The 19,226-nt window shown below is 37.6% G+C and overlaps 1 protein-coding gene and 1 long non-coding RNA gene across 7 annotated transcripts; both read right to left on the reverse strand.

The window, feature by feature from the left end:
• Positions 1 to 278: 278 nt before the first annotated feature.
• bach1b (BTB and CNC homology 1, basic leucine zipper transcription factor 1 b) lies at positions 279 to 18,629 on the reverse strand. 6 transcript variants are annotated; one of them, XM_047804517.1, is made up of 7 exons: positions 18,494 to 18,629; positions 16,361 to 16,612; positions 15,024 to 16,196; positions 9,846 to 10,064; positions 3,026 to 5,499; positions 2,265 to 2,829; positions 279 to 2,134 (listed from the first exon to the last, which is right to left on the reverse strand). In XM_047804517.1, exons 2-5 carry the CDS (start codon positions 16,598 to 16,600, stop codon positions 5,086 to 5,088), a joined length of 2,046 nt encoding a protein of 681 aa, XP_047660473.1. In that variant the 5' UTR covers positions 16,601 to 16,612; positions 18,494 to 18,629; the 3' UTR covers positions 279 to 2,134; positions 2,265 to 2,829; positions 3,026 to 5,085. The 6 variants fall into 6 exon arrangements, with proteins under 6 accessions (XP_047660473.1, XP_027027558.2, XP_027027556.2 ...); XM_027171757.2 differs by having other exon boundaries at positions 279 to 2,829; positions 9,846 to 10,052; XM_027171755.2 differs by having other exon boundaries at positions 279 to 2,829.
• LOC125139710 lies at positions 12,253 to 14,725 on the reverse strand. Its single transcript, XR_007138767.1, has 2 exons — positions 14,219 to 14,725; positions 12,253 to 13,236 (listed from the first exon to the last, which is right to left on the reverse strand). It is a non-coding gene; the product is annotated as an uncharacterized LOC125139710 (long non-coding RNA).
• Positions 18,630 to 19,226: the final 597 nt, after the last annotated feature.

The following is a 19,226-nucleotide window of genomic DNA, read 5'->3' on the forward strand; positions in this document are numbered from 1 at the left end:
AGAGGTTTTACATATAAAACTCCCCCTACCTTTTGCCTTTACTGAATCCCTGAATAGTGCACTCTTATAAGCTTTCATTTAAAATCAAATGGTTGTTAATAAGACATAAGCAGAAATTTTTGGTATTCAATGATATCATGATTATACAGCAACCATTCATTTCAATCAAAAGCAGCTATGTTTTTTTTTCTTACTCAGAACACACACATATTTTGTTCTCCTATGTCTCAGACGGAATAGATTTTCACACTATAAGAAGAAAACAGTTATGACATGAATGATCTAAATGAAACCTCTGGTATGTAATTCTTTATTTCTAGCAGACAGACATTTATGTACATGGTTGCATAAGTTGACACACATGCATTGGTTTAACATAGATTTCCTCCATAAGCTTTAGTTAATGAGATCAACTTCAAAAGCTAAAGGAAGCCATTCAAACAAGCAGATAAGAAATGCTCAAGGAGGTTCAGAACTAGCCATATGCATCAAAGCCCTGAGACTTGGGTGAATGCACCATAAACTGCTTAAGGAGTCTTCACTCATTTTTGAAGGATGAAATTAAATATTGCATGCTATATCATGCTGTAGCAATTCTGTCAGTGCAAAAATTCAGTATATTTCCTCTTATAATAATATTCCTCGTATATTTCCTCTTATTGGAGTCTAAAGACCCAGTGGCCTGGCCTAACTGATCAAACAAATTCTGGATATGTGCAGAGCAATTGCTGTATACTATGTAGATGCACATATGCTGCAGAGACATACAGAAAAAAGAGCATTGTAGGTAGTGTGAACAGATTGCAGGGCCTGGTCTAGCAGCTCCTGTTATAGTTTCCATCTGTTAAACCAGTTGGGGGTATATTCTCAGTTAAACACTCCAGATGGCTGTAACTTCTAACAATTGAAATATACTCTTTGTCCAAAGGCACTTCTTTAACTTTGTCAATGCTGTCAGACTCAAAACCACGGGCAGCAAAGCTCAATCATCCCCTTAGATTCTGCGTTAGTGAGAAAGCCATGGTGGTTCCATGATAAAGCATCTGAGGTATGTGTGTTTACTGTATTTTACCTCCTTGAAGATAAACATTTCTACTGAACAAGCATAAAATCTATTTAGCATGTAATTCATTCTATGAAATTTTATTTATGTCGTGTTTTTGACGAGGGACATTGTCACTAAGCAGCATTAGAGCTTTAATCTTTAACCTAAAATGTCACATAGCTCTTTATAACCCACTGAAACAACGTGCGTATGGCTATGTGCTTGATCCTATGCACCTGTAAACAGGTTTTGCTGTAACACCTAAACTCATTTATTTAGGTGGGCTGCCCAGATTCTTTTGGCCATATACCCTCTGTCTATGTGCTTTACAACAATACGGCAAGTACAGATTATATTTCCTATTTACTGATGAGGGAAATTATGCAATCATGTTGGGTCCAGTGCAAACAGCAGCAGACAGAAGCAAATATTAATTAATTAGAATTAATACATTATCATATTTGGCAGCTGAGGCAAAATTATTAATGTAGATACAATTGTGGGCTCAGATCGATGCTAATCCAGGCTTGTTTTGGAAGACTGAATTTGTTGTTAAAAAGAAAGCTTAGCATGAAAACTAGAAATCTGTGTATGGGAGAAAATCAAGCCATTTTGAAGTCAATGTACAACAACCAAATACTGAACAGCTTAAACAAGTAAAACTACAGCAGTTTTGAGAGAGCTGACAAAGAAAAATCCCAAACACACCAGTCAATAACGTTACCAATAGCCTCCACTGGGAAGGGTGAAGGTCTCACAATCAAACATTTGAATATGACCTTGAGAGTAGAATTATAGATGCTATACCCAAAGAATCAAACCACTCATCAGTGGTATCAGTAACTCATAGTGGTAGCATGAGAATAAATTCAGAGGTCTACAGAAATATTCTGTCTGCCAAATCATGGAGAAATACATACAGACTAATTGGGAGAAACTACATCATGCAGCAAGACAATGACCCAAAACACAACAAAGGACTTCATCAGGGAAAAAAGTCAAAGGTTTTAGATTGGACAAATCAATGACCAGGCCTTAACAAAACTGGAGAATAGAGAAACACCCCAAAACAAGAAGATGCAGTACAACCTGGAAAAACATCACAAAAGAAAAATGCACCAGTTTAGTGATGTCTGTGGGTTGCATTAATGCAAGCAAGAGATATGCAATTAAATATTAAGTTACTCTAAATTAGTCTAAAGACTATTCCAATACTCACCAAAAATTAAGAGGTATGTCAAGGTGCCATGTTTTACACAGCTAGAGATCAAGAAACACACAAATACATGCAACATGTCCAACCTTGAGGCAAATGTCTACAACAGCAGAAGACCGCAGTGGGTTCCATCCTATCAGCCAAAAACAGGAATCTGAGGCTTCAGGGGAAACAGTTTCACTTAAACTCGATGGATGAAGACTGAAAAAACCTCAACTTCTCTTTTACATTTCTGTGGAAAATACTAAGTCTATGATTGTTTGCGTTATTTTATTTTTAATTGTTTGTTTGTTCTTTTACTTTAGTATATTTCATCCAGTTAATCTGTACATATTTTGTTTAGTATTCAGTAAAGATAACTAGATGTCTGGATGTCTAGAACAATCATGTTTCCGAAGTAATCTGTGGAGTTTCATTAGTTCACAGATTAGTTTACTTTAGATAACATTATAAATACCATTAAAATATAATACAGGTCCTGCCATGCTGAAATACTAGTCCTGGTTGGTGAATATACCCCATGTAAAAACCTCTCCTTGATAAGTATGACCTCATGGGTCTGCTTCTACTTGATACATTACATTACATTTACATTTACGGCATTTAGCAGACACCCTTATCCAGAGTGACTTACAACTGAGCAACTGAGGGTTAAGGGCCTTGCTCAGGGGCCCAGCAGTGGCAGCTTGTGGACCTGGGGTTCGAACCCGTGACCTTCTGATCAGTAGCCCAACACCTTAACCACTGAGCTACCACATCCCCACATTGATATTTAACTTCAGATATTTCTACCTGCAAGCACATACACTACAGCAAATCATCTTTCATGGCTGCATGAAAACACCCAAAATATTTGCAGAAATACTTGCAAAATGAATGCAGTGTGGGAGGATAGTATCGGGTTTAGCAGCTCTTTCAATCACAGTCAGAGAATTCTTGATGCAGATTTATCAGTGAGACATCATACATATGAAGCAAAATACCATTAGTTTGGTCAGGCAAAAGGTGGACAGTGTAATAATGAGGCTGGTAAAGTAATTAAAGCAATAAGCATTCAAAAACTGGGATCAATGTTAATAGCTGTCATTTTAAAAAGGCTGAGAGATGCATTACACTGAACTGGTTATGGAGGTTTTAAAGAAAAAGACATTAAAGGACATTTTTGTCGATGTATAAAAGGAAAGTGATTCATGTATTTGAAAAGTTCAAAAAGTATTTCTACGTGTTTAACGAAGAGTATCACATTTCCTCTGTTAAGCTTTGCTTGTTTTATTTGAGGCAAATGTCTACAGGCTACCAGTTTATGGGACAAGTCTTACTTTCATTGAACCACTGATTTAAAGCATTGTGTAGCAATTCAAAGGATTCTGAAGCATGAAGACTCAATATTCTATACATTGTTATTTGTTTATAGGAGTCAGGCATCAACCCAAGAAAGCTTTTCATTATGTTAAACCAGCTTAAGATTTTTTTTTCCTCCCTAACTTGTAGCCTGTTTGGATTAATTCCGCGATTGGGTTTAGACATCTGTAATAGTGTGTTGCCTCTAATCTGCTCTTAATCAGTGCCCCAAGCAGAATATTTAATCTATATTTTAATCTTGAATGAACAGGACTGTGGATTATGTGCCTCTGAATCTGTCCTATTCTTTGCATCTAATGTCAAGTGAATGACAGTTCGGGAACAATCTGTCAGGACACACTGAGGATTCTGATTCTGCCTTAGATACAGCATCTGTTGAATTTTATCTCACATTTCAATCCAAGGAAGAATGAGCAGTGACACATGCCACCAAAAGTCTTGCCAGTTTTTATGCATTTTGAACTCTTGGAAAAAATATATTTCCTGTTTTCTAATAAAACACAACATGTACATTATTTTATTCTGCATTGGTCCTGGATAGAAAAATATATTTCTGGTTCAGAATGGCACAGCTTTATTACATCAGCTAGGAACTTCTTTGCAAAATGAATGTAAGAATGTATATATATATATATATATATATATATATATATATATATATATATATATATATATATATATATATAAAACCAAATACAAACTTTACATATTAGGACCTGGGAAGGTGCAGTTTATAATGAGGTAAAAATATACAACATTTCAGGATAAAAAATAAAAGGGTTTGCTTGAGCTTTGCTTGAAAACTTTTGACTATTGCTGGATCTTACCAATGATGTTATTAGTCAAGTGCTGCCATCTGCTGGTGAAGTAGTGGCTGACAATGAACATTAATGTAAAAATATATCGGTACAGCAACCATTTTAAAATTCTGATCAAATTAATTGTATTATTTTGTAAAAAGGAGTCAATGCGGTGTATAGTGAAGCTCAAGAGCAAATGATTTACTGACTTGTCTTGAAAGAGAAATGAATAATCTTGCCTCTTGCAAGAAAAAGCTAACACCTTAATGAAACTACCAGATATTTAAGAAGGTATATACAATTTTAAGAGAGAAATAAAATGTATAAACAAAATACAGTAAATTAGAAAATAATCCTAAAATGTATTTTTACCTGGGCCACCTGTAGCCCTTGTTCCTTTGCCATAATTAATAAACTGTAATTCCATGGGAGTATAATTAAGAGGAACCTACCTTAGAAGTATAAAAACATCATTTGTTTCAAATGGTTCATAAAAACACTGAGAAACAAACCTGACCTTGAAAGAAAACATACATTAAAGGCTTCCACCATAAAGACAAACATACTGAAGCAATCTAACATGCTGATTGTCAACAATAATAGTTTTCTTCATTTAGGAGACAATATAGTTCCTGAATTACAAATATAGAAAAGGAAGCACCTTATGATTTATCTGTTTCAGGTTTACTGATTTGGTCTGTAGAGATGGACATGGTCTCGCTGTTCCCTGTGTGTGGAGGTTCAGTAGATCGGAGATTAGAAGCAGCAAGACTGTGAGTGTTGACAGATCTGGTGGAGGTGCCAGGCTCATAGATACCAGTGTCATTGCCAAGGCAGGATGCCAAGAGCTGGAGCTCAGCACGTGAGTGATGGTAAAGCTGTGCTTTGGTGGAGAGGTGTGTAGAGAAAGGGCATTCTGCCAAAGAGGTATACTTGGCAAACACCTGTAGCTGTTCAGGCTGCAGTTTGGCCTCAGCACACAGCCTGTCATACAAAACTGAGTAATTCTCCCTTGTCTTCAGCCTCAGTTGGTCCAATTGTCTCTTCTCAGCAGTCAGCTTCTCTTTCTCACTCCTCTGTGCAACAAAAGGCAAACATGTGTCAAACCCATGCATACTAGTGGATAACTCACAGAACACTAGATCTGATCAAGAAAGAGATCACAGTGCAAATCTCTATCTGCTGCTGTTTTGGTAAATATTCTGAAAAGCATTCTACAAGGTCATATAAAATAAACTAGAGCCCAGTCCAAATCTGTTTACTACAATACCTAATTGCAAGCCAAAACACTATCACAAAATATAGGTATTAACTATTTTGAAACAGTGTTAGCTTGGATGACAAAGCTTTTCATTTAGCATGACTTGTACAATGGCCCATTTCCACACAGTGATATGGCAGCATTTGTTATCTAAGTTAAAATACTTAGATAACAAATGTTTAGTAATAACATAGCTATCATGGCTACCATGACAAAAGGCCACTTTTTGGAGGTGTGTTTAAGAACTAGCTGTGACAGAAGAGAGGAGTCACAGAAAATGTGCAGGACTGAGTAACTATACGCCTGTGCATGATTAAGATAAACAGTCCTTCTATATGGGCTGATGGGCCAAATACCAATGCTTTAACCTCCTAAGACATGGTTTGGCTTGCATTTTAGATGCAACGTGATGTCCACGTATGTGGACACCAGGTTGTAGGAGGTCAGTTATTGTTATTGAACACCGTTCCACCGGTGGAACACTACCGCTAGGGGCTGAAGCTGCATAATTTCATTGTAACTTTTAAGCATTAAATCCTCTAAAAACACGAAAAAACTTATGTTTCTAGTAAAGTTTATACTCTCAATATTTTTTTAAGCCCACGCACAAAGCATAATATGATTCATAGCCGTCATACTCTTAGAAAAAATTTTTGGGAGAAAACTGACCTAGGTGGCGCTAGACCAGTTTTTCCTTACCTTTAGACGCATCCCTTTCTTCACTGGGGTAATATATTCCAAAACAAATATTCCACAAAAATCCACACAGGTCCAAGGAACTGAAATCTGTAAGCCTTTTAATCCAAAACGCTTTGTTCGCGCCGCAAATATTCCGAAAAATTGGAAACAGTGGTGCGCCACCATCTTTGTTTCGGCTCTAACTTCTCATTGGGGTATTCAAAAATTCTAAATTTACGTCATATTTATAGCCCAGGGCGCAACGAATCAAACAAGCCCTCACTTAAGCCAATCGGTGCTTGTATTGCAGAGATAGACGGCTGAGAAGCCAATGAGGTCAGACATCATTTTTGGGAACCCGCCTTTGACTGACAATTACTCCTTCCAATAGCAATGAAATTGGCCGGGACCTATACAGCTCTTTAGCCAATAAGGAGACGATTCCAACGGTATGCCACGACCCGCCTCTCTAATGCTGGCTTCTGCGCGAAAATCGTGCGCGATGGGTTTATTGCGCAATCCTTGAACTTTTCACACTCTCCCAGCTCAGGGTGTCAGGTTACAGGCCTCTTTACACAGCAGAATAGTAGAGAGAGAGGCTGTGCTGGTTTTTGGCCATTTAAACTGAGCATGCAGTCTTTTAATTCAAAGTTATACAGTAAACAAGTAAACAAGAAACACATGACCGGATGGACATGTCCGTAGAAAAATAGTGTTATTGAAGCCATTTTTGGGTCTTTTGACTTGATTTTTTTTTTGGTGAAAGCCAAGACATGTGGCTATGACCCTCAGGTGTTAAATGTTACCTAACATGTTCCAGAGAAATAAGATAAATTAAAAACCTCAGGCGAAAATCAAAATTTTCCATTCTAGCCTCTGTAACTTTGTGTCAGTAAGGCCTAGAATCAATCTGACACTTGTATCTGAAACTAGAGAATCACTTCTTTCCAATGAGACCAGGCTCACCCCTGTGTGTTAAAGTATGTGGGAGCTGTATCACTTTTTGTTTTGTATACAATTTCGTCCGATCGTTCGTGTGCGATAACAGGTTAAACCACTGTCTGAGAAACAACAATCTTATTTTAAGCTTTCTGTAGCCCTCTGGCACTACAGCTGCAGCTAAAGCACCTGTGAAATTCTTGGATCTAGTTTAAAGCCTAGTCCAAATGAAATGCCCAAATCAGTTGGAGTACAAGCAACAGAACCAGGCCATGTTTAATGTGGTCTCTTGACTCTCAGCTAGGTTGGCCACCTGTTCATCTATGTGCAGCAGCTCTGGGACACATGTTCACAAGCTCTTCCATCCCAATTCTTGGAAAATAGACTGTCCCTTGTAAGCTGCTCCAATTCAAGGAGAACCAGGGATTCCCTGGAAATTCTCCTCAGGGACAGAAGACTCTAAGAGAAGACTCTAAGACACACATTTGACCAGTTAAGTGTAATCAATGGTTAGTTTAGTACTCTGTATTTTTCAACTATCAAGAAAAGGTTATACTGATTAAGGCAGGATAGAAGTGTGTGCATAAAGAGTTTTTCTATCATACTCCTGCCAGCACACAACCAGTTTGTCATCTGCCCACAATCATCTAATCATCTTACGTGCCCGCGTCATCTGGCACAGTGTTGGAGAAAGGTAATATTGTGGCTAACATCAGACACCTTATCATTAAATATTACTGACATTACCTAGCTACACGCAATGTAATCCAAACCATGTGATGTAACATGGGACTGAAGGTTAACCAGCAGGAGTATAAGAGTGTTTGTGTGGTATGTTCTAATGTATTTTTATAAAATTCCAGGAAGTATACTCAGTCAAAACTGAACAAATAAAGAAAAAAATGTATTCAATAAAAGTAAAAAGTAAAAGTTTTAAATTAATGAAATCAAACTGTAAAGCTCATGTATAAGCCAATGACCTACCTGAAACTGCTGTAAGTGACTATTGCCTGAAAACATCATTCAGTCTTTCTAATCCTTGATCACTTTCGTTTTGTTTGAGATGTTTAAGGAGGTAGCTCAAGTGGTTAGGGCTCTGGCTTGTTGATTGAAAAATATTCCATTTCAGTTCCTCCAAAATTGTACTTAAGTATATGAACAAAGTACAATTATTCAAATACCACTTTTTCCCACTTCTTCTAACTAATTAATTCAAATTCTTCCTTTAACAGTAGACTAATGTGCACTATAAAATGATTAAGAGCAGAAACTACAGCATGAAGTAACCTGATAAACATGAAAAATATAAAGCTCATGAGAGGTTCATTACTAAGGAGTACACAACAGCAATAAAGTTGTCTAGATAAAACAAGTCTACAATGAAAGGTGAGTGAAAATAACAGACCTTAAAGTTCTTGGCAATCAGGCCATTGCCTTATATCAGGCAATGACAGCAAGGTATTCCAACCAATATGGGTGGCATAGTAATAAGACTAATAGTAACAGTAAAAGCTGAGGCCAAAAAGTCTCTGAGACTTAAAAAAAAAAAGTCTCAATTTTTAACTCTGCCCATTCGGAATGGAGAACTAGCCAGATTTATATTTTACAATTTCAATTCAGTTAACCTTGATGTCTCCCCCAGAATTTTTTTCCATATGATAAATGTTTTATAGGAAGTACCTAAATAAAAGAATGAATAAAATGGTGTGGTTGATAAGGTCATTGGCAATTTTAGACATGGAAGTGGCTTCATGAATGTGCACCTACTTTGCAAACACACACCTGAAGCTCTCGACAGTTCTGAACTAAAGCTGTGGCTTTTTCTGGTACTAAGAGCCTCAGCTGGGAGTTTAAGCTACTTTATTGTACTGCAGTTATAACTAGCAATCCGACATGAGTAAATAAAGAGCATTAACATACACGAATGTAGCGAACACTAGCTAAAGAATAAGAATTTACTATTGACTGTATGACCTTAATGAGCATTCGAAGTAGATTCATAAAGTTATCCAGTCACTCCTCACTTTATGAATTAATAAATTATGCTGCTTAAATTATTTGATGTGCCATTTTATGTTCAGGCAAATATCCCTTAGCATGGTACATTTAGATCAGATTAGCTGAGAGAAAGGTAGTGTTTGCACTAAGGAATTTCGTAGCTCTGTAAATTACGCTTATTTAATTCATTATTAAAACAAAACTCACCATAGAACTGAATGTTGATGTTGCCTAAACAAATTAAAATCAGTGTTTCTCTTTCTCCTGCCAGTAAATTATGTGTCCAGTATTTGAAAATAACTTGCATCTCTAGTTGTAGTTGTACACTATTGTTATTCATGTTATTAGATATTTGCTACATAGATAATTGGGTGACTGGCTAAGAACTTAACTACTATTAAACTCTGGTATAAATGGTCAAGCTTTTACTACAGAATTCAGTTTAGTAACATTTGATCAATTTCTTCTTTACACAGGTATAGAAACCACATCATTTAACTAAACTTCTGTTTAGAAGGAAAGAATTACCACATTATAGTCACTCACCAGTCTTTCAATTTCACACTCTAAGTTGTGGATACAATCAAGTTTCCTCTTTCGGCAGCGACGAGCAGCAACGCGGTTTTTGCTGCGACGCCGCACGTCATGCACAAACTCAAGCTGCTCACGTGTCAGCATCTGTGTCTTCAGCATCTGCTGGAAGTCGTTGCGACTCAGTGATACAATTCCCTCCACAGAAAAGGGCAGCTGCATCTGTGCAAAAAGCTGGAAAAATCAGTCAATTTGCATTTGCATTTAAATTCGGTGCCAAGCACCAAAGGTGCTAGAGTTCTTATGTTGACCTTACTTACAGACATTTTGATCTTAAAAAAAAAAAATAGTGCAGCATTGAAAGTAATAATAAACATAATGAAAAAACTAATAAGTACAAACTTTCAGTTTTAATTGGGTAAGGGTTTTTATATGGAATTTGCATGAAAGGTGTGAAACATGCTTAATTTAAATGTGAGGATTTGTTGCAGCCACATTGTCTACCTTTTCAGATAAGAGAAGGTCTTTGGGAAATAGAATGTCCACTCAAGTGGCTCAAACTCTACTCCTTCTTAGAAATGTCTCCACTTTTCTACTGCCCAAAACACTGCCAGACTATCCTTCTCTGAGGTAGAGTATTTTAGCTCAGGCCCTCTTAAAATGTCCTTTGCTGCATATGACATAAACTTTCTCTCCCTTTTTAAACTGGCAAACCTTGCTTGGCAAACCTCACTGGAATCTGTGTGAACCTGGAATGGCAGGTTCTTGATATGCTTTAAAGACATCCCGAGGTGCTTCAAAGCCAGCCTGAGGTGCCTACCAAAAGTTCAAAGATGTCAAGTAGTGTGGACATTGAACGAGTATCAGGAATAGTATTGCTGCTCAATCTGTACTCTATACAAAACCAGTAAGAGCAGTCTGTTTTATGAGGATGGCAATGAGGATTCTAGCATGTTGTCACATTTTCTTCAATATGGATTTTTCGAAGGCTGATAATCTGTATGCTCTGCTTTTAATCAAAACCTCATCCTGGGTGGAAATCCTGTGTATTACTATACTGGTTTGCCCAAAGGCATAGGAGCTGATAAAAATCCAGACCTTCATTAGCTTCCTCAACTCCTGGTAATTATTAGATTACCAGACCAGGTCTCCGATTTCAGAACATTCCTAGATGCAGGGATTTTGGTGATAATACAAGGTTACAGCTGAACCTAGCTTATGTTGTTTGTGTTTGGGGGATCTAGCATCCGCTGGTGATTAATGAACAGATGGTAAACATACTATTGTCCTGAATGCAGCCTGTACCGATTGTTAGCCACATAAAGAATTGCTGCCGTCTTTGTGATGTGAGGTCTAACTTACAGATAACCATAAAGGCCAGGTTGTTGTCATTCATATTAATAAATATCTAGGTGATAGAACTCTTTGTTGGTTAGTGATAGACCTCTTTGTTCTGGAGTAACGCACTTTCCCATCTGCCATGTTGAATTTTTGCTGGAGGTGTGGGTCAATTTTCTGGGACTCTAGGACCTCTGCTTCCAGGTAGTTTCTTGCTAGTTTCTCTTTTGAGTTCTGCATACCAGCTTTTTGCCAATAGTCCTTTGCTGGCATACAGTCCTTTTCTACCCTGAAGCCCACCTTACCAGCTGTTAAACTGTCCTCACTGTTCTTATTCAGCTGCAAAAACAGGGATTGATGTTATTAAGAATGCAGAGTACTAATTCCTCTACCATCTATCTGCCTTCCACTTGAAGCAGAGAGCATGGTAGTCATGTGTGAAATCTCTCAGTTTCTGTCCCAGCTGTTGTATCTGTAGCCTGAGTTTGTCCTAAACCTTCACTAAGTAATCATCAGGTAGGGAAGCAGTTGAGAGTCTTCCATTCATGTATTTAGCTTTCTCTACCTTCCAACAACTCAGTGCAGGTTGGGTGCAACCACCCTTTTTACTAAGAATTAATTACTACTTTGAAACTCTTGACAGTTCCTTGTCAAAACCATGTCTTTTTCTGTGATACTGTTTCAACAGAGCCTCAGCTGGGAATTCTTTGCAGTTTTTCTGGCATGTTGCTCATTTTGATGTCTAAGCTACCTCACTGTAGTACAATTATAGTGAGCGAACCAACGTAAGTAAATGAAGAGATTAGCATGCACCAAAGCAACTAACACAAGTGTACACATGTAGTGACCATGTAGTGAGCATGTTGTCTTGAACGTTTGTATGAATTGGTTTGGCTAACCTTCTTAAACTAACGCTCCCAGTTATAGCGACTCGCTTTCAACAAAGAATTAATCCTTTAATTAAGGATTACTAGAAATTGGAATAGGCCTTTGGTGCTGATAACACCAAGCTTGTAGGTTATAATTAGTTCAGAGTATAATTGTGTGTGGTGAAGAGAAAAGAATAAACACAATCACAAACAGGTTCAACAGTCTGTAGTACATTATACAAAAGAGGTGCCACCAAATATTTACAATAAACCTGTGCACCTCGAGTCTCTCTTGCTGTGGAAAGTCCACTCTGGTAAAACATGTACAAGAATTACAGTATTGAGGAATCGTCCTCACCAGAATATCATTCCTATTGTAAATGGTAACTTACAGGTTGGGTTGAATAATTCCACTAACAAATCTGTATATGAACCAAAAAGTAAAAGGGCAAAATATTTCCAGATTTCTAATCTTCAGTGGTATCTTCAGTGGTAACAAGCTCAGTTAAGCATGACGCTAATCCTCCAAGCATTTTGACATAAACAGCTGAACATGCTCTTTTACAATGTCTCTGTCTTTATGTTCACAAGCAGCCTCATCAGCATGTCATGTGGCATGACCTGGTGACCCCACTGATTTTTGCGATAATGCAAACACTAGACAGATCACTTGGGCATTGGGAGTGTTCAGACAAAATCAAGTAAAATGAGCCAATCACTATTTATTTATACACACATGCAAGTATAATATGCAACAATATGTGGCAGTGCTACAATACAGTTCTGGTGTGTTCAGATTAATGCTGTGTACCTGTGTCTACCCAATGTGAGGCTATCTGATCTGTGGACCTTCGCCTGTTCCAAAAAGTTGGTTAAGGGTCACCAATCAACAAGCATGTCACCAACACTGCCAACAGTTTATACTCCCTCTATAACTGCCCAGCAAGCATAGTTACTACACAAGTGCAGTTGTTGCACAATTGGATGTTTGACTTCTATAGAATAAAATATGGGAAAAAAGAGAAATCTACCCAATAAACTTAAACTTCTCAGGTTTTATAAACAGTTTAGGGGCAATAACTTAAAGCTACACTTCCTTTATAAAAGTCAGCTGAGGCATACACCATTTATATTGTGATTTGCAAAACATCATCCCATGGACCTGAATAGTTTCTTCTGTTTATTCTTTGCATACCCCTCTGAAATGAAATAAACTGTATTAGGAATTTACGTAACAATTCTACACAAAATATATCCCATAAAATTTGCATATGCATATAGATAGAAGTGTCAAGTGTCAGAATATTAGAATGTAAATATGTTGTAAAGGAATGTTTTCCTTTATCATTAATTATGTTTACCTTCTGCTCTATGTTTATGTTCTGTAAAGCTGCTTTGAGACAATGTTTATTGTAAAAAGCGCTATACAAATAAACTTGAATTGAATTGAATTAAATAGACCTGTTTCTAATAGAACACAGAGTCAAGTCTGATAAAGAATGAATCAGATTTTGATTATAAAATGTTTCCCAAATTTGAACAGTCAACAGATCACCAATAAATCCATTAAAAAATATCATAGAAAACGGAACATCTGTGATTCTGTGAAACTTTCATTAAAGCTAACAATGAAAAACTGCTTTTCACCTTGAGGACACTAATCACACACTAAAGCAAGTTAGAAATAGTACCATGTTTTGCATTTCAGGAATAAAAAAAATTAAGTATAGATATAATTTTTCCAATACAACCAACTGTAAATGTAATTACCATATTACGTTCTTTATTCGTATCATAAAAGTAAAAACATATTGTCAACAATAAAAATGTTCTGCATCTTTAAATACTGGACATATTGTTTAAAACAATCGGTAGAAAAAAAGTTTAGTCGATTTCAGTTCCAGGTTGCAACACTAAAAATGAGGAAAGGTCGGAGTGGGTAAATATAATAATTCTCCTATAAATGTATAATTGTATTAAATGTACAGTTCTCTGGCCTGGAAATGAGTTGCATTCCGAGTCATATTACAGCTATTCCCCTTTTATCCGTAGCCCCTTAATATTCTGGTTATAAATTATTCAGTAACTCCAGGGCACTAATGTAGGTATGTAGTTAAAAAAAAAGTGAGAAATGTATACATTCAAATGTCTATGATAAATAGTCGAAATGCTCAAACTTACCTATTGTTTGTCAGACATTACAATCACAATTGACCTCACAGAGAGTAGAGGACTGTATTACAATCTGCTTCTTTAAAATTATCAGTTTATCTTTTTAAAAAGAAATTCACAAATTGTACTTTAAGATCTTACATAACTTTATCTCAAGTGCATGTCTGTTAATGACAGCTCATCTGTATTTTGAAATACTGATATCTTTGCTATTATTTTAGAAGTATTAAAGAGCACCGAGTACACTGTGTTCTATGAAGTTAAAACGAAACCAGTAATATTAACAGCTGGTTACATAATGACAGCAATGTATAACCACTTTATGAAGTCTTAAAGATGATTTTTTTAAAAAGTGTTACTGGCATGTTTTGTTTGAGGCAGCACTTGTTACCATTAGGTGCTTGGGCCAGTTGTTCATTTCAAACATTTAGTCATCATTTGTTAAGTAATTAGGAATTTAGTATATATTGTAGTGTTCCTTCTGACTACATGCAGGCATTTGGGTCATTTTAAAATTCACTTACAGTTTAGCTTTCCAATGGGGTTGATTCTTGCCTTTTTCTTCTATAGACTTGTAGCACTTCTGGTCTGTGCATGAAGTCATGTGGTACAACATTTATGGTCATTAATAATTAATGAAAAACTGTGCTCTGTTTTAGCTGATAGTTATCCAAATGCAAATGTTGCACTGTTTTAATCAAATTGCATTGAGGAACTGATCAAGATCACGATTTTAATACAACTTTCTGTGCAGCCATTCATATGAGTGCTAATATGTTAAGGTATCAGAAAGCAAAAATATTACCAGACTTACCAGACTTGCTTGCTCACTAGTACAGGACTCACTGTCCCCCTCAGTGTCAAAGCTATCAGAGTCCTCTCCTGAATGAATGGAGGAAATGTAGGAACACTCCGCTGAGTGAGATGTCACTTCACTGCGTCGTACCTGAGCATCCACTGCACCCAAATCCCTGAGAAAGGGACACTCCAGTTGTTTAAGCCATTGTAACTCTGAGCTTTTCACAGTCATGCCTTGGCCATGTGAAGAAGGCTCTGAGACACCGGAGTTGCAAAAGTCAGGCCAGGCACTGAGCTGATTGGCCACCTCCATCTCCACACTGCTCCTTTGCACTTTTCTTGGATTTGGACAAATAGTTCCAGTTTTACAATCTGATACTGTGCACACTTCACCAGTGACTCGCACAGAGGAACCTTTAACCACTTCCCCAGCAGATACAGGAGGAGGAGGAGGAGGAGGAGGAGGAGGGGGTAAAGAGCCTCCTAGGCTACAGGATGCAGTCACTGGACACATCTGTGGAGATGTCTTGCCTGAGCAAAGATTCAGAGGTGTTTCAATTGGTGAGTGCTTTGCTAAAGGGCAGCAAAAAAGCGCTGCATCTTCCTCAGTGATCCCTGCTGAAATTTTGCTAGACAGAGTATATGCAGACTCACATTTCTCAAAGCTGGAACAAGGCAGGCAATTTAGAGAGCAGGTATTCTCTGTGTTCTCTGGTTCTGTGTCTTGGTTAGACAGGCCTTTCCCACAAGCGAGCTGAAACTTGCGATATTTTGGACAAAGTGTGGAGTAGTCAGTCTCTGTTTCTGTATCTGCCTCAGTTTCTACTTGACATGGGCTACAGGTTCTCACTGCCTTTTCACTGAGATTTGAGATGTTCGGCTCCTGTTTTTTCAAAGGCTGAGTTGCTGATGGTGCATCACCAGCATCATTAGCACAATCATTTTTAAAGCTTGATTTATCTTTGGCTGCCCAGCATTTGGTCTTGCAGCACTGATTCCTCTGGACCTTAGATGAACCTTTGCTGCTGTCAAAGAACTTGGGCAAAATAAAGTCAAAGCAGGCTTTGTCCAAGTTTTTGAAGCCCAGCACAGTGGCACAGGTATGGATCTCCAGCACATTCTCTTTGGTGAAGAGCAGTTTTGAGGTGTATGCAAACTGTAGCAGGGGTTCAAATCCTTCAGCTGTTACCTAGGATAATACAAGAAATTTGGAATCAGAATTACTTTTTTGAAGACATTTTTTTTGAGGAAAAAATATTCAAAGGGTTAGCATTGAGTTGTATAAAGCTAAATGTAAAATAAAATAAACAGCAGTCAGTTTTACATGGTATTAGATATACAGTGTGTACTTACTTCATCAGGCAAATTTATAATGAGTCCCGGGCTTGTGTGGTTGGTCATGCGGGTGCTAAAATATTCACTGCAGGAGGCGAGAACTGAGCGATGGGCCCTGAAACTTCGGTTCTCTGCCACCAATGTCACATCACACAGGAGGTCCTTCTGCCTCTGCTCATCCAGACAGTGTAGTACATGGGTACTGTGCACCGATGACTGGAACGTGAACTCTGAAGTCTTGCAGCTCGACATTGTCATGCTAAATTACATCTACATCATAGTGAAAGAGGAAATGTCTGCACATGAATAAAATAACATGTTGAATGTGATGCTCAGTCCTAACCAAGGCCAATAGATATTTATGGCTGCCTATTATCTCTGGCTGGATTTCCAACAGATGGACTTTGACACATGCCAAGTCATGACAAATAGTCTGTAATCACAGAACTAAGCTCTGTACCAAGAAAGACACCCTGTCTTTTCCAATACAAAACATATTATTTCACAGACAAACTGCAAGGACCCCTTAATAATGACAGGTTTATTTTAATAACATTAATAAAATTCTGTATAACAATAAATGTGTGTTTATTTATTATTAGAGCATTTCATTCCATGTCACCTACAGATTTAAATTATAGCTTTAAGAGCTTATTATTTAATAACAGCATATTTCTTAGTTTAATAAACCGCAGTCAAAGCAAAGCTTGTTTGAATTTACTAAGCTTCAGAAAACTTTTTACATACAAATTTGTGTGACCTGCACATTCTCAAACTCATTCAACTTCAGTAAGCAGTTAATTATGCTACAGTAGTCACCGCGATCATCACATCTTTGTTTGTAAATAAATAAATGAATAAACAATGTGAGCTGATTGGACTACAGGTGTAGGTGCATGCGCATGCAAGAAAAGAAAATAATCCTGCAAGAAGTGACTATGTTCCTTAGACATTAACACTGTGAAAGCAGGAACTAATACCTTTATGAAAGAAACAGGGGCTTACCTATTCCTGTTTATTATTTATATTTTTTACATTTATTATGTAAAATTTATGGCATTAGCAGACACCCTTATTGAAGAACGGGGGGCATAAAAGTCATTATTATCGCCACATATACATTACAGCACAGTGGAATTCTTTTCTACACATAGCCCAACTGTGGAGGTCGGGGTCAAAGCGCAGGGGCAGCTATGATATAGCACCCTTGGAGCAGGGAGGGTTGAGTGCCTTGCTCAAGGGCCCAACAGTGGCAGCTTGGCAATGCTGGGGCTTGAACCCCGATCCACTGCCTTAACCACTTGAGCCACCACTGCCCCTTATAAGTAAGTCCTTATACAGAGTGACTTACTTATAAGTAAGTCCTTATACAGAGTGACTTACTTACTTACAAGCTTTACTTATTTATATATATATATATATATATATAAAAAACTGAGCGTTAAGAGCCGCACGTAGGGGACAAGCAGTGGCAGCTTGATAAAGCTGGGATTCGAACTAATAACCTCCCGATCACTAACCCATCATCTTAACCACTAGGCTACCAACTCTTACATGCTTAATGTTTTAAAAATGCACCCTAATTCTACATGCTACGGAACTGCTGGCAGATTCGTGTCCTTATCAGCCTTTAGTGTTTATCAGAGTTAAACTAAAGACAGAGGTAGAGTCAGGCGAGTCACTTGTGCTGACTCACGTCGCTGCTGATAAAGCATGAGCCAGCACATTTTCTCCGCCTCTCCCTTCACACATTCCAGTCACTTTCCGAAGAAACTTTACAACACCGCACGTCACCGTACACACAACCCTACTTCCCTAAATGCCCTGGAGAAGTTCAGCTCTCACCACATTTAAGGCAAAAACCCGAAGAAAGTCACCCAGAACAATGTAAGGAGAGAGTAAATGTCAAACGTGTTTCATTTCGTTTCATTTAAACCCAGCGGTGTTGATTGTGACTCCGAAATCCTGACACGTTCTATTAAAAAACACGTTTTAACACACGTTCATCTCATTTCACTAGCGAGTAAACATCCTGTCTGATAAAGTTTGACAGCATATGTTTAAGCAGAACGAGCTGTTGTCACGTATTTCTCCTTCTTTATTAAGAGCTCATATGATAAACATTCGTCCGTGAGAAAAGTTAACACTCACCTATCATGTCACCTGAGTAAAACTTCAGACGTTTCGATTTGTCAACAATACACGTAGCTTTTAATAAAACTCAGACTCGTAGCAAACAAGGAGGCGCTTGTGTTTCCATCATGTGACCAAAGCCAACAGTGTTATTGTCCAGCCCACTAAAAACACGCTGGTTCAATCCCAATGCCTCCATTCTCTCTCTTTAGGTGCCCTAGATTAAGTACAAAATATCGTCTCTTACACTCTATGGACTTCATAACAACTATGAATTGGGATTAAGCCATGGTCAGTATATATGTTACTAGGAAAGGAAAGGAAAGGAAAGGAAAGGAATGTGTCTTTAACACACACAAAAAAAGGTGATTACAGGTAAATCTTCTCCATATAAGCAGGACTGTGTGTGTTTAAGTCGAAATTTAAAATCGAGTCTTAAAAATGAGTTCAAATAAAACTGCTTCACACCTAAAAATAATGGCATCCTGTGGTTTTATAAGTCAAATAACAAATAGGTCAAATTCAGCAGGAGAAGGAGAGATGATGACATATGAACAAATTCCTGACAGGTAATTATTCAAATTAAATTTTAACAATGGACTTTGTCTCAAAGCAGCTTTACACAACAGAAACATAAAACAAAGGGTTAATATTAAGATATATTTAAATGGGTTTGTATTTATCCCCATTGAGCAAGTCTGAGGTGACTGTGGTTACTGGAAAGGGAAAAAACCCCTTAGATGGTAAAGGA

Source organism: Tachysurus fulvidraco, chromosome 20 (assembly GCF_022655615.1).
Source record: "Tachysurus fulvidraco isolate hzauxx_2018 chromosome 20, HZAU_PFXX_2.0, whole genome shotgun sequence".
Taxonomy (NCBI): Eukaryota; Metazoa; Chordata; class Actinopteri; order Siluriformes; family Bagridae; genus Tachysurus; species Tachysurus fulvidraco.

Excerpts from the sequence above, each read along its gene's own strand:
- bach1b (XM_047804517.1), bottom strand. The coding sequence starts at position 16,600 with ATGACAATGTCGAGCTGCAAGACTTCAGAGTTCACGTTCCAGTCATCG. Across the intron at positions 16,197-16,360 it reads TTATAAATTTGCCTGATGAA|GTAACAGCTGAAGGATTTGA; the intron begins GTAAGTACACAC and ends GTATTATCCTAG. Across the intron at positions 10,065-15,023 it reads CTAGTGAGCAAGCAAGTCTG|CTTTTTGCACAGATGCAGCT; the intron begins GTAAGTCTGGTA and ends TGATTTTTCCAG.